This window comes from Lithobates pipiens, unplaced genomic scaffold (assembly GCF_037356315.1).
Source record: "Lithobates pipiens isolate NorthernLeopardFrog02 unplaced genomic scaffold, aLitPip1_a1.2 Scaffold_8, whole genome shotgun sequence".
NCBI lineage: Eukaryota > Metazoa > Chordata > Amphibia > Anura > Ranidae > Lithobates > Lithobates pipiens.
In genome coordinates this window covers 540,131,436-540,146,492 of record NW_027507903.1, presented here as the reverse complement: position 1 = coordinate 540,146,492, position 15,057 = coordinate 540,131,436, and the positions used below count along the sequence as shown (strand labels likewise).

Genomic DNA, 15,057 nt, shown 5'->3' with positions numbered 1-15,057 from the left:
TTATAGCGAGTGCAATATTACTAGTCCAGTCGCCCATGGATATTTTTAGGTACTGTAGTTTGGCACCATTCCATGTGCGTGCATGACATGTCAGGTATCTATTCACTCAGCGTAACTTCATCTTTTATATTATACCAAAAATTGGGTTATATAGTGTGTTTTTTTTCATTAAAAATTCATTAAAGTTTATTTTTTTATTTGAAAAATTGCTGTGCAAATATATCATGTGACATAAAAAATTGCAACACCTATCATTTTATTATCTAGGGCCTATGCTTAAAAAAAATGTATAATGTTTGGGGGCTGAGTAATTTTGTAGCAAAAATAAATCATGAATTTTACATGTAGGCGAGAAATGCCAGAATTGGCCTGGTAGTGAAGTCGTTGAAACCCCTTGGCCTTAAAAAGCATTTAGAAATCTTTAAAAATCAACTTCCCTTTGTAAATTGGCAGTGTGTTTTTAGAGATACAAAAAAAGTGATAAATATGGAAGGCAAGTGAGTGAGAAAAAAATGATTTATATAACAGTGTGAATCATATTATATAAGTAATTATATAAAAAAATAACAATAATATTCTGAGCTTACCCAAATAGTGTGAAAAGCAATATTGAAAATGTGATTTTTTTTTAATGAAAAATGTATAACAAATAATATAATATAAAAGGTGCTACTACTTATGTAAGCCTGAATACACGACCGATCTGTAAATAAATAAAATATAAAGTGCGCAACCTGATTATCACTTATTCATAAGTAACACATATTCAAAATCATAACCGTGGTAAATCTTTAAATAAATTCAACCATAAGTTTTATATATATATATATATATATATATATATATATATATATATATATATACAGTTGTGCTCATACCCTGGCAGAATTTTATGATTTCTTGGCCATTTTTCAGAGAATATGAATGATAGCACAAAAACTTTTCTTTCACTCGTGGTTAGTGTTTGGCTGAAGCCATTTATTATCAATCAACAGTTTTTTTTTTAAATTGGAAAACCAACTTTATTGGAAGGTATATGCATGGTACATAAAATGTTATAAGCCAACATGGTCAAAACGGTAGTACATACATAAACACAGTAGTACATAATAAAGAAAAGGAGAGAGAAAAGGAAAAAGGAAAGGGGGGGAAGGGGGGAGTGGGGATAAACATATCAAGTACACGTTTCACCATCTGCTAACCATCTGCTCCAGACCTTGTCATACTTGATCGAGCACCCTCTATGTACATAGATCAGCTTCTTATATGGAAGAGTATCGTTAATCTTTTTTCCAGCACTGGATTGTAGGGGGCAGGGCCTGCATCCAATCCACGACTTTTCTCACCAAGAATAGCGTTTCATGTTGAAAGGTACGGAGGGATTTGTCAGTGTCTAAGTCTGGCAGCAGAACGAGCAGGGACATTTTTGGGTCTAGGGTAGCAGGAGAGCCCATCTGGTCATGCAGGAAACAAACCACCTGTATCCAGTATGCTTGTATAGTTAGACAGGACCATATGAGGTGATAGAGATCAATCAACTGTTTTTACTCTTTTTAAATCATCATGGCAACAGAAACTACCCAAATTACCCTGATCCAAAGTTTACACACCCCAGTTCTTAATGCCGTGTATTGCCCCCTTTAACATCAATGACAGTTTGCAGTCTTTTGTGGTATTTGTGGATGAGGCTCTTTATCTTCTCAGATGGAAAAGCTGCCCATTCCTTTTGGCAAAAAGCCTCCAGTTCCTGTAAATTCTTGTGCTGTTTTGCATGAACTGGACATTTGAGATCTCCCCAGAGTGGCTCAATGATATTGAGGTCAGGAGACTGAGATGGCCACTCCAGAACCTTCACTTTATTCTGCTGTAGCCAATGACAAGTCGACTTGGACTTGTGTTTTGGATCATTGCCATGTTGGAATGTCCAAGTACGTCCCATGCTCAGCTTCCTGGCTGATTAATGCAAATGTTCCGCCAGCATTTTTTGATAAAATACTGCATTCATCTTGCCATCAATTTTGACCAAATTTCCTGTTCCTTTGTAGCTCACACATCCCCAAAACATCAGCGATCCACCTGCGTGTTTCACAGTAGAAATGGTGTACCTTTCATCATAGGCCTTGTTGATTCCTCTCCAAATGTAGTATTTATGGTTGTGGCCAAAAAGCTAAATTTTGGTCTCATCACTCCAAATTACTTTGTGGCAGAAGGTTTGAGGCTTGTCTCTGTACTGTTTGGCATATTGTAAGTGGGATACTTTGTGGCATTTATGTAGTAATTGTTTTCTTCTGGCGACTCAACCATGCAGCCCATTTTTCTTCAAGTGCCTCCTTATTGTTCATCTTGAAACAGCCACACCACATGTTTTCAGAGAGTCCTGTATTTCACCTGAAGTTATTTGTGGGTTTTTCTTTGCATCCTGAACAATTTTCCTGGCAGTTGTGACTGAATTTTTAGTTGGTCTACCTGACCATGGTTTGGTTTCAACAGAAACCCTAATTTTCCACTTCTTGATTAGAGTTTGAACACTGCTGATTGGCATTCTCAATTCCTTGGATATCTTTTTATAACCCTTTCCTGGTTTATACAGTTCAACTATCTTTTCCCGCAGGCAATTCTTTTGCTTTCCCCATGATCCAGAATCCAGAAATGTCAGTGCAGCACTGGATGAAAGATGCAAGGGTCTGTCAGGAGTCCAGAAACTCATTGACCTTTTATACACACACACTAATTACAAGCAAACAGATCACAGGTGAGGATGGTTACCTTTAATAGCCATTCAAACTCCTTTGTGTCAACTTGTGTGCATGTTATCAGGCCAAAATCACCAGGGTATGTAAACTTTTGATCAGGGTCATTTGGGTAGTTTCTGTTGCCATTATGATTAAAAAAGAGAAAACACATTTGATTGATCATAAATGGCTTCAGCCAAACACTAACCATAAGGGAAAGAAATGTTTTTGTGTTATTGCCCATATTCTCTGAAAAATGGCCAAGAAACCATAAATTCTGCCAAGGTGTGTAAAATTATGAGCACAACTATATATGTATATATATATATATATATATATATATATATATATATATAGTGCTATATATTCAAAATGAATCCAGTCCTGAGGAGTGGAACATCTTCATCAGTTGATATGATATCTGTGAGAGCGAATCTGATCTCAATAACCTCAATACAATCTTTCTGGTAAGAAGCGTGTATTGATTTGGGGAGAGCTCCTGCTGAAGCACTTTTGTTTGTGTATCACCTTATACCGATTGAGCACAGATAATTGGACCATTTCACTGTGGACTGGATTCATTTTTAAAATATATTATTTTTTTATGATTGAACTACAACAGTATGAATCATACCTGATGAACCACATCATTAAATGGTTGAATATAAGTACTACGGATATAAAAAAACACATACGTTAACTTTGTTTCATTTATAGGTATTCCATATTTTTAAAGCACATCTCCAGGCAAAAAGTTATTGTCTTATTATTACAGTAAATGTCTAACTTTAACACTGTTGTTGCATTGAAGATCTCGTGCTTCCTACTATTGAAGTCATCATTTTCTTTGTACTTTCAGACAGCACTGACATTATAACAGCATGCTGCCTAAATAGTGGGCATGTTAAAACTGGTTGAGCCCACTGCTGGTCCCAGTTCCTCCCTCAGCTTAGTGTCCATCTTCACAACTTTCCCTGTCACAACCCATTGCTCTTCACTTTCCAGAGCATGCCTTGTGCATGACTGAAGGCTTATAGAGAATGTTGTACAACTGTCCCCACATTCACAATGACTTCACCAAGAGCATTCTACATATCTCTCCTCCTGGAAGCCTGAACATGAAGGAATCTCGCCAGTGACTGATGTCACTGACCGATAAAAACAGCTTTAGGGATATTAACTCACCTTGATTTTGTGCATTAATATGAATTGAGTTAGGGCAGCCAATTCACACCCCAAAGTGCCAAAGATTCAGTAATTTTTGGTAGTGGACCACACTTTAGATCAGACTACTGCTAGCTTTATGCTGCTATGAACTATTACTGAGCAATAAATATTATTTTACTCCACATTATTTGTTACCCCAGTAAGAGTTATTAAACAGGTAAAACAGTATGTTGATCTACATTCACAATGATGGACCACCGTGAAATGTTTTGCCTAAATTGGCACATGCTTTCATTTTTTTTCTTCTTCTTGCATCAAAAATGTTTGCCTTAAATAGTTAGGCTTTTTACAAATAGAGATGAGACTGCTTTTTTTTAAATCAAAATTAAACACAATCTCGTTGTATTGTTTTCCAAGTTTAACAATCTTGGATGAAAAAAAATAAGGAGGCAACGATGTTACTGTAAGGTTTTGCAACAGTAAATATTTTGGAAATGGTCTTCATACCAATGGAAACTCCATTATTATAAAACTGGTCTTAAATTCCTTATTGTACAAGGCTATTCTTGTCTACCGAGCCAGTCAGTGGTACAGGATGTTGGACAGACATCATTAAGAATATGTATGTATCTGGTAGGCAAGCAATATTGGAGTGCAATAATAAGTAAGCTATTTCTGGGAACTACCAAATGACAAGACTGCAAGTTTTATCTTAAATGTTCAGAACTTTGATGTTGCAATGATCCCCAGAGATGATGGGGTTACAGGTCTATGTGACTTTGATGATGAATGCAGTTATATTCTATTCAAATGCACCATGGAAGATTATGATACACTTTTGTACTACTTAACTTGAGGCACAGTCCACACACAACTTCAGATGGGCATGTGTGCATCAAACTGTATCAGACATAAATCAAATATTCTATGATTTCCTTAAAGGGGTTTTCTGCTTTAAACCCCTGCTAGAGACTATATACTTATGTAGCTAAAATTAGCCATGAACTCAAAGGTCTGAAGCAGTGCTTTACTTTAAGTTCAAACTGGGGAAGTCCTTAAAAATAAAGTGTGATGGGGGGGGGGGGTTAGTAGTAAAAGTAACGGGACTTTTTATTTTAATGATGTGAATACATTAAGGTAAAAAAGCAACGGCTTTGGAACTACTTTAGGCAGATTTTCATAAACTATGAAACCTTATGACAAGAATGTAAAACTCATTTGAAATATGGGAAAAAGATATATTTGGTCATTTTAATTCTTACTAAAATTAGAATGCATTCTTTTGTGCAGTTTTTTTTAGAAAACAACTAAATATTGGCATTGAGATCCTGTAGGACACTATCTACCCATGAAATGTTTTGTCCATGAGTAATTGTAATCTGGAATATCCCTCAATTAACAAGGAAGTGGACACATTCTATTTACAGAACTGCTCTGAAGCCGATCTCAGTAGCATGTATTTTTTTTAGGGTTCAATACTCAGGCTGGAGTTCTAAGAAAGAGTTGGTAATACCGTAAATTATGGAATTCAATAACCAATTTTTCTTGAAATGGTCAAGAAAGATAGAAAACTGTCCTCTTCTTCCAGTACCAAAGAGCTCCTCATTAACATATTTAAAATATCCATATATCTCAGATCATTATTTGTCATTACGATCACTATTTTTAAGTGTATGTAAACCCCAACAATATTCAGTTTTTATTATTAGGTATGGAAACACGTTTAGCAATGAGATCTGAAAATAGCAATCACATGATTGAAAACAACACTTACTATAACATATACCACGTGCATCACCTTGACTATTGCATCTCCCTCCTTGTTGGCCTTCCTCTATGCAGACTATTCCATTTCAGTCTATTATAAATGCTGCTGCAAGACTCATCTGCCTAACCAACCACTCAGTGTTTGCTAGCCCCCCCCCTGCTAGTCCCTCCACAGGTTTTCACTCACCCAACACAAAAAAAATAAAAAATAACTACAACATCCACACATGCAGTCATTCACAATTCTGTCCCAAGCTACATCACTAACATTGTCTCAAAATATCACCCAAACCATCCTCTTTGCTCCTTCCAAGTCCCCTTGCTCTCTGGTACCCTCCTCATCTTCTCTCTACGATTTCTCCAGAGCCTCTCCCTTACTATGGAACTCACTAGCCCAGTTCATCCTGTTATCTCCTAGATAATCTGCCTTTGAAACCTCATCACTTGGGAATAGGAAAACCTATCTCAACTTTACCTAAAAAAAAAAATAAAAAAAAAAAAATTGACTTTTAGGTTAGATTGTAAATTCTCACAAGCTGGGTCATCTGAATCCTCCTGTATTGAATTGTATTCTAACTGTATAATCTGCCTTTATTTTGTAAAGTGCACAAATGGTTTTGTTGTTGACTAAGAGATTTAATAAATGTTCTCTTCTATGCAAATATATTTTCAAAAGGAGAAAATGGCTTATGAATGACTGCCATATTTACATGTGAAAAAACTCAAGCTTTGTGCTAAAGAAGCCTAGAAGGCTGGAACACTAGTTGGGAGGCAATAAAGATCATGAGATGCTTTAAAGGAATCTTGTGATTGGGTCTTTTCTCGGAATTCATACCTCTTTTTAAAAAGGTTTCCACAAGCTACTGGCTGGGGTCTCCCTACTTTCCCTTGTCCTGACTGAAAATGTAGCAAACAGTGTCTAGATGGAGTTGTCCAGAACTATTACCACCAGCAGAAGATATGTTGGTAAGAAGACTAGTGTGAATAAAATGATTAATTATGCTCAGTATTAAAAGCTGGAAGATTATCAATCTACTTACAAATCTGTCCTCAAGTAAGTTATATACAGATGCATTTTAAATGAAACATTACTGTTTTCTTGACTGATGATCGTGTAATTTACCTACACCCCTCTACAAAACTGAATGGATAAAAGGGTCCTCCAAAGTAAGCCCTGTTAAAGTGGTTGTAAACCCTTACAACCAACTTTGACCTACAGGTAAGCCTAGATTAAGGCTTACCTGTAGGTCCAAGAAATATCTCCTAAACCTACATGGTTTAGGAGATATTTGCTGAAAGACAGGCGCCGCGGTCAACGGCGATATGCCGCGAGTGGTGGCTCCCGTGCGCATGCGCGGGAGTGACGTCATCGTGGCTTCGCCAAATGACAGCGGCGGAGCAGCGAGACCCACCGAGAAGATGGATGCGCCGGACTACAGGGGACAGCGGTGACATCGCTGGCTCCTGTGTCAGGTAAGTGACACATAATGGACTACTATGCGATGCATAGTAGTCCATTGTGTTTTACCTTTGCAGGGAATGAAAGAGGAAGTAAACTCATCAGGGTTTACTTCCTCTTTAAGAAGCCACACATCACTACTAATGATAAGCCAGATGCCAGCACTTCACTGTAACATAATGATTTAAAAAATTGTTTTAAAAGAAGATGTATACCAAATTATTATACTCTCATATAATCTTTAAAATTTCAAAAGCCGTTTCCAATCTTTTCAGTGTATAGTTTTAATTAATAGAATACTTGGTGATCTGGTGATCATGAAGGTGCTTTTTAATATACACACTGCTGTCCCCATCTCCCAGTCGCTTTCTTACATTACCACTCTTTTGTGTGCCAACTATCATTGCACATGCATGTTCTGCCATTGTTACCATTAAGAAGCCTGCAATGAGAAACAACATGCAGCTGCCGTTAAAAAGCAGATATCCACGCTTAGGAAAAAGCTGAACTGCAGCCTCCCTAATTGAAGAACACCACCTAAGTGGAGTCCAAAAAACTATTAAAACTCTAAACAGGGAAAGTGGTGCTGTTCAAATAAAAATGATTAAAAAAATTATAAATATTTGGAAGTACTGGGGAGATATGATAAGGTGCAAGTGCTGGCACCTATAGCTATAAAGTGAAATTGTGCATTTGCAATGGCTGTGACATTAGCATATGAATATGCATATAAACAAAGAACTATAAAAATGAAATGCTAATTCCTAAGAGTATATTAACTTATGTAAAGTGTTACCACAAAAATAAAGTGCAAAAAAATATATATATTGCAGCTGCCGTTGGAGCACGTGCATATAGACAGGGAGTTTGGCTGTACTTCTCCTGTGATCCACATGAGTGCAATTCATTCTGCACTCCTGTGACCCATTTGCAACAGACAGCGGGCTGAAGCCCACTGACGGCTGATGTCACAGAGCTGGTCCAGGCTCAGGCAAGATCACGACAATGAAGTTGGGAACCACACACATGCCTGGACTGGCACCTGGCTCAGCCTCTCAGCGAGCCGCTGAGAGCCTTAGCTGGCTGCTCCCACCCCCTCCACAGCCCAGCACTCCTGTGAGCGTGGTGGAGCAGACAGTCGCCAGCTCTCTGCTCAGGGAACCCTGAGAAATGAGCGATTGGGGGTGTTTGAGCCATTGGACCGATGCTGCATCCGCCTAGGTAAGTATGATTCAGAAAGAAAAACCAACCCCATACTTTTCTTTTAAGCTTTTTTCTCTATTAGGCTAGCTACTTTGTGCACAGACATTATCAGTACAGTACTGGACAGCCAGAAACATGTCCACAGACACAACCAGTACTGTGCTAAAAACCCAACCCCATACTTTTCTTTTAAGCTTTTTTCTTGAACACAACCGGAATAATGCCTACAATGCTATAAGTACTGTACTAACATGTCCATGAGACACAGTGAAGTGCCCTACACAACCATAAACATGTTGGCAGAAACAAAATTGTTGCTGTACTATCACAGCCAGAAACATCTACAGTATCTCACAAAAGTGAGTACACCCCTCACATTTTTGTAAATATTTTATTATATCTTTACATTGTAGCAAAGTGTAATTTCTTCAGTGTTGTCACATGAAAAGATAGAATAAAATATTTACAAAAATGTGAGGGATGTACTCACTTTTGCGAGATATTGTATACAGGACACATTCAGTACCAAATTGATATAACCAGAAATCCAAATAAGCTTAATCAGTGCTGGCACAAAGGTCATCTAGTGCCCATGGGGAAGATGCCAAACTGCTGTTCACCCTCTTGGCCCCTCCTTTCCAGTGTCCCAGTCTTCCCTGGCACCCAGCCCCCTGCTTTTTCCTGCCTGTCGCAGCCCAGGCTTTGCCTGCTAGCTTGGTGCGGTCTTTATAAGGGACAGTTGAGGGGCAGTGCCAGGCTGCCTCAATGGAGTGAAAAGTCTCTTAGCCCACCACATACATGAAGCCGCTGAGCCTGAAGTAGCTGCTCTTTCTGCATCCCAACCCCGGGTTTAACTAATTAAACTAATGGTAAGCCTGAGATTTTTTTAAATTAACATGTCATGCTTACCTGCTTTGTACAATAGTTTTGCACAGAGGAGCCCAATCCTTCTCTTCTTGGGTCCCCCACCAGTGCTCTTAGGAATTCTGTGGGGACTTTGAAACTGTTCTTAACCTTTTTGATTTTCATGAACTTACTGTAAAAGAACACTAAAGCTGACCGAACATATAAAGGTCTATTTATAAAGCAGAGACTGTGGCTTTCACAAACTTTCTCTGATGGGGGATCTAATCACTCCCATTGAAATCACATGGACCTGGGCGATACTCCATCAGAGAATGTGGATCATTTTTTCATTCAGTATTCAGACCAATTTCAGGAACATATCACCTGCCTAGTGCTCCTCTTCCCCCTAATTCACTACTACCAGTAATTACTGGCTCTCAAAATTGCAATGAATTACTGTCAGAATGCAGCACGTCCTGTTCAAAATGACACTTACAGAAAGTCTGCAAGTGTCATTCAGTAATACAGTGTAATAATGTTATATAATTACTAATACGTGTATATTTATATGTAAATAACACGTGTGAGCTTTAACCTGCATATGAAATCAGTTAAAGAAATCTTATAAGTAAAACAAAGATTGTTTTAAATAAAGTGCATTACTATTTAACTCCTTACTAACCTCTATTTAAATCTAATCAACTCTAATAATTTTTTTCCCTTAACTATTTTCCCCTTTTTTTACCATTAATATTTTCATTTATTAGAAGATTTTTCAGGATATTGACTCTTTACTATCAACGTTCCTCTGGTTTCCTAAGAATCCCAGAATAGCGTTGACTATACTACAACTACCTACGACTAAGGGGGGACTGGCCCTACCAAATTTGAGACTTTACCACTATGCTTCACAACTGGTCTACGTTCAATGGTGGCTTTTTCCCCAGTTAAATAACGCAGCTACCGCAGCAGAGGCGGCTATGCTCTCCTCCTACGAAGCCTGAAATAATATAATATTGAGGAAGACGGTTAGAGGGGAGGAGGGCACAGACATAATAAAGGTCTCCCTTAAAATATATAAACAATATCTATCCTTAGTCCCAGAAGACCAACCCTCAATATCACCCAACCATCCTATATGGTAAAACCCCACATTTCCACATTTTTACGACTTGCCCGACACCTGCCTTTGGGCAACGAAGGGATTGAAATACGTGCCTCAGTTGTATGACCAAGGCCATTTTAAAACATTTTCAACGCTACAGCAGGAATTGGGGATATGTGATGCATGGAGTTTTAGATACCTTCAACTAAAACATGCCACCAGGGCCCAACTAGGACTTAGAAACGTTTCTTTTCAAAACTCTATGCTAGAAGGGGCACTGATACAACCAGAACAAACAAAACTGATTTCCACTTACTATAACATTTTAGGGGAAAGTAGGTCTACAAGACTACAAGCTTTAAAGCACCATTGGACATCAGACATACCAGACCTCTCAGATGATAATTGGGAAGAACTCCTTAGTACATATTTTGTTACAGCTATTTCAGCCAGAGACAGAATGATACAGTTACGTATCTTTCATAGAATATACTACACCCCCCAACGGCTCTTTGGTATGTGGAAAATACATAGTCCGATTTGCCATAACTGTCACAGGAATGCAGGGGACTTACTCCACATGGTCCCAAGGGACCCACTTCATTGCAATCAACTTCAATCTACCTAATATTTGCAGCCCTAAATGGTGTGTGTTAGCAGTCTTCGAAGATGTGGAGCTGAGCGCCTATCAAAAACAGTTCTTACGCTTCCTGTTACACTATGCTAGGAAAACGATACTTCTACAGTGGACACAATCCGCAAAAATATCCCTAAACCAGTGGAAAAACTTGATTAATCAAGTAATATCGATGTACAAAATCACATACGAAGCTAGGGGATGTGCTGGCAATTTTTTGAAAATATGGGGAGAATGGGTTGAGCTGGTAGAAACATGTGAAATCCCGGAATATTAAGGCTAGATACCTTTAACTTGATTTTGAAGAGAGGTGTTAGTTACACAAGGATGGGGGAACACAACTGTTGTTAGTAGAAACCATCTACTCAGGCTATACGTGCAAGTGTTTCATTGTTTAGAGTTGCTTAGAGAGGATATGCTTATTCCTCAGGGATTACATTATATGATCACTCAATATTGAGCATGTGCAGAAAATGATTAAGTAAGGGATCTGAGGAGATTATTGTAAACACAATTGTTTATGTCAAATTGTTGTAAGCACAATGAATCTACTATGTGTCACGCATGTTTAATGTACCCTGTATATGATAAACTTAATAAAATAAGCAGTTTAAAAAAAAATATTTACATTTATTGATTTATTTATTCAGTGATGCATAAAAAAGTACAACAATAAAAAACATTAATGTCTTTCTTTCCAATTGCAAATAACTAAGCCATTCTTAGTACCAGCAACATAATTTTAGTGTCAATAGACAAATTGTAGAGTAAAATTTATACTTTTTATGTACAGTAAAACCACAATTTTTAAATTGAATCCTGGTTAAAATAGGAAAAAAAAAATGTTTTCTATTGTATGTCTATAGATATAAAATGTTTGACAAAAAAAGACAAAAAAGCATAGTTTGTCCCCTTAAAAAATATGTGGATGTCTTTGTTATCTTAGGTTATCACTGAATAAACTGGCCCAGAGTAAAAATGTAAAAATGCTCTGGTCCATAAAGTTACAAGAGCTGAAGTGATAAAATGTGTTCTGCTGCTAATTTGAGATGCCCCGCAGCAGAAAAAAAATTATTAAAAAGAAAGGGACCATACACTGGGCAAGATTTGTTTCAGGTTTGTAGATACAACCAATTTCTACATTTATCTTTAGCAAATTTTCTCCAATAAATTAATTCATGAAACAACTTACCCAGACAGGAATAGGCGTATTGTACTATAAAACACATCTGAATCCACATAATCTATAGGAGAACAAATTACAGAGTGACTGGCAGGTAGAACATAAGGTACATTCTACTGATTAAGCCATTTTATGCCTCTTTTTCTTGGGTTTGCATGTGTTACCCCTGGTAACTGCACAAAAGTGGCAGCAAGCAGGACATTTTTCTTATATAACATACCAAAGTGTAGAGATGAAAAATTAGAAGAAAATGGTATTTAAGGCAGCAGAACAGTGGCGTCGCAAGGGGGGGGGGGGTGCGGGGATGCAGGTCACACCTGGGTGACAACCGCCCAAGGCTAGCTTTAACTTGGGGTAAAAACCCATACCAGTGGCAGAACTCACAGGACATCCAACTCCTGCCTGTAAAAATGATTGGTTGCTGGGCCTGTCTAGCAACCAATCAGGTGCATTGAGGCCCCGGCATTCGGAGGAGGAAGATGCAACTGACAACGGAAGGACCGGGAGTCTGAGGAGACTATTTATCTGGACCAGGACACACTGTTGAGAAGTCTGAGGGGACCTGAGTGCAATGCAGACCAGGACACTGCTAATGTATGTGAGCAGAGCTTCAGCGATGACTACACACTGAGGAGGGGGGAGGGGGCAGGGATCACACAGGTGTATTCTATAGGGAGGGAGGACAGGCTTCCCCAGAGCTGTAAAATTAAAAAAGATGGAGCGCTATAAACACAGCTAGTGCAATATGGAAATAGTTCCAATGTGCCAGGTGTGTCAGTAGGCAAAGTTCATTTACTGCTGAGATCAGACCAGGGTTTAGGGGTTCTGATCTGTATCAGTGGGGACAGCCGGCTGTAGAGAACAGAAGTGACTCTGTGGATATGGGTTAGAGAGAAGAGCGGCGCCACTCTGAGTGCAGTATGTCAGTTAAAATTCAATGTTTAATAAAAGAAAGATCAACTCACATTTTGGAGATATATAATGTGCATGGCATAAGTAGCTTGGGCTCCTGTAGTCCAGCTGGGCAGCGGTGGTGGTCAGCAGTTCCTGATGAAGGAGCACGCATGCTCTGAATGTGAGCTCGTCCATGCCTCCCATCCATCACCGCTGACATGCTTGTTGTGTGACCGTCTTCAGCCTCGGAGCCTTGGGAACCACCTTTGCAGTGCCGGGAACTGCTAACCACCACCTTTGCAGTGCACATTATATCACATCAAAATGTGAGCTGATCTTACTTTTATTAAACATTGAATTGTGACTGTCTCCTATACCATACATGCAGTCTCTGATGATCTCCTGTACCATGACCGCAGTCTGTGACTGTCTCCTGTACCAGGCCTGCAGTCTGTGACTATCTCCTGTACCAGGCCTGCAGTCTGTGGCTGTCCCCTGTACCAGGCCTGCAGTCTGTGACTGTCTCCTGTACCAGGCCTGCAGTCTGTGACTATCTCCTGTACCAGGCATGCAGGGGGGCCCCAAGGAAATGTTTGCCCAGAGTCCGATCAATATTAAAGACGGGCCTGGATCAAGTATGAAGTGATATCCGACTGTATCATTTACAAGGGCCGGCTTGGGGTGTGCACCGTGACCGTGTGCTACCAACCCTAAACTAGCTTTCCCAGCGCCTGTGGGGCACTGTGGGAGGAGAGACGGGGGGGGGGGGGGGGTGGGGTTACACCATGGTTTATCGCACCAGGTGACACCAACCCTAGAGATGCCACTACAGCAGAATGATGGGTACTTTGTTTCTGATAGCAGCATGTTGCAGTCTCCCTTTCCTGTTCTTAGCATATGAAAGGGGAAATCTTTTAGACACTTGTGTATGACACTAGGCAGTCTCAGAATTCCCAGAAGGTTAAAGGTTTTAGCTAAAATTCTACTTAGCTTTTTTACAGTTTAGTTACCAATATTGCATTGCTATAAAAGCATGTCACATCTTTAACATAGTTTCAGTATGTTAAAGATTTTCCCATCACCATCACGGGAAAAAACAAAGCAGTCACACCCTGCTCAAAATAAAGCCTTGATCACCTGTAGGTTGATGGTGTATGGCTGCTTTGTTTTCTCATCACAGCAATGTGAATGCTAATGTGTACACACTGTCTATTGTTGTGATTAGCTGTGATTGGCCACAGCTAATCACAAGGTACAAATGGGCTGTGATTGGCCCTGTATGTGCCATGTTATCACTGTGACCAATCACAACTAGCAACACAATTTTATACAATGAATGGCATGCAAAGAACCCATTCATTGTTTATAACTGTCATGTGATTTTCTGTGATTTGTTACAGCGATTACATGATACCGGCAGCAGGCCGGTGCACTGACCAGTCAATTGCTGTGTCCGGTGGACCCAACGGGTAACAGATCACGCTGGAGCTCAGCCCAGAGCCGCCACATGAGGCGCATTCTCGGGAGGACATCATATGATGAACAATAAAGGTTCCCACCCACCCGTCATTTCACAACAACGCAGGCAGGAAGCAGTTAAACTGAGTTTTTTAATGGCCATGCTGTCATTTAAAAGATATGCAGAGACAAAGATGATCTTTGAGCAAAATCAACTGGATTTTATGGCTATTACTACACCTATCAATGCTATCAAAGGCATTGGCAACTTGATAGTTGGAAAACCATAAGCCCTTTATTGAAATTTGCTTATTGGATCTATTATATAATTAAGTTGTTTCTAGCTTGTAAACTAAACTACATTAGCTATGTTTAATCCTTATGCTGCTGGCTTTAGTAAATAGATAGATTATGGTTTCATGTTTTAGACTTTTTTTTTTAACATTTCTTCAGTTGCTTCCTGGTTTCTGGCCTAGGTCATAATGAGGTCATACTTCCCAAGAGCCTTCATGGGCAACTTTTCTTCTTTCATCTGGAGTAGGGGTTTTGTCAGCTATGCACAACCTCCTGCTGTTGTGCTGCCGAAAACTCCAACGTGTCAAAATC

At 39.2% G+C, this 15,057-nt stretch overlaps 1 protein-coding gene across 2 annotated transcripts in view; it reads right to left on the bottom strand.

The window, feature by feature from the left end:
- IDO2 (indoleamine 2,3-dioxygenase 2) overlaps positions 1-15,057 on the bottom strand; it is a 110,310-nt gene that overhangs the window by 42,198 nt on the left and 53,055 nt on the right. For both annotated transcript variants that reach the window (XM_077469706.1, XM_077469707.1), the window contains one exon: positions 12,109-12,160. In XM_077469706.1, coding sequence (XP_077325832.1) covers positions 12,109-12,160 — 52 coding nt within the window. The remainder of the gene's footprint in view (positions 1-12,108; positions 12,161-15,057) is intronic.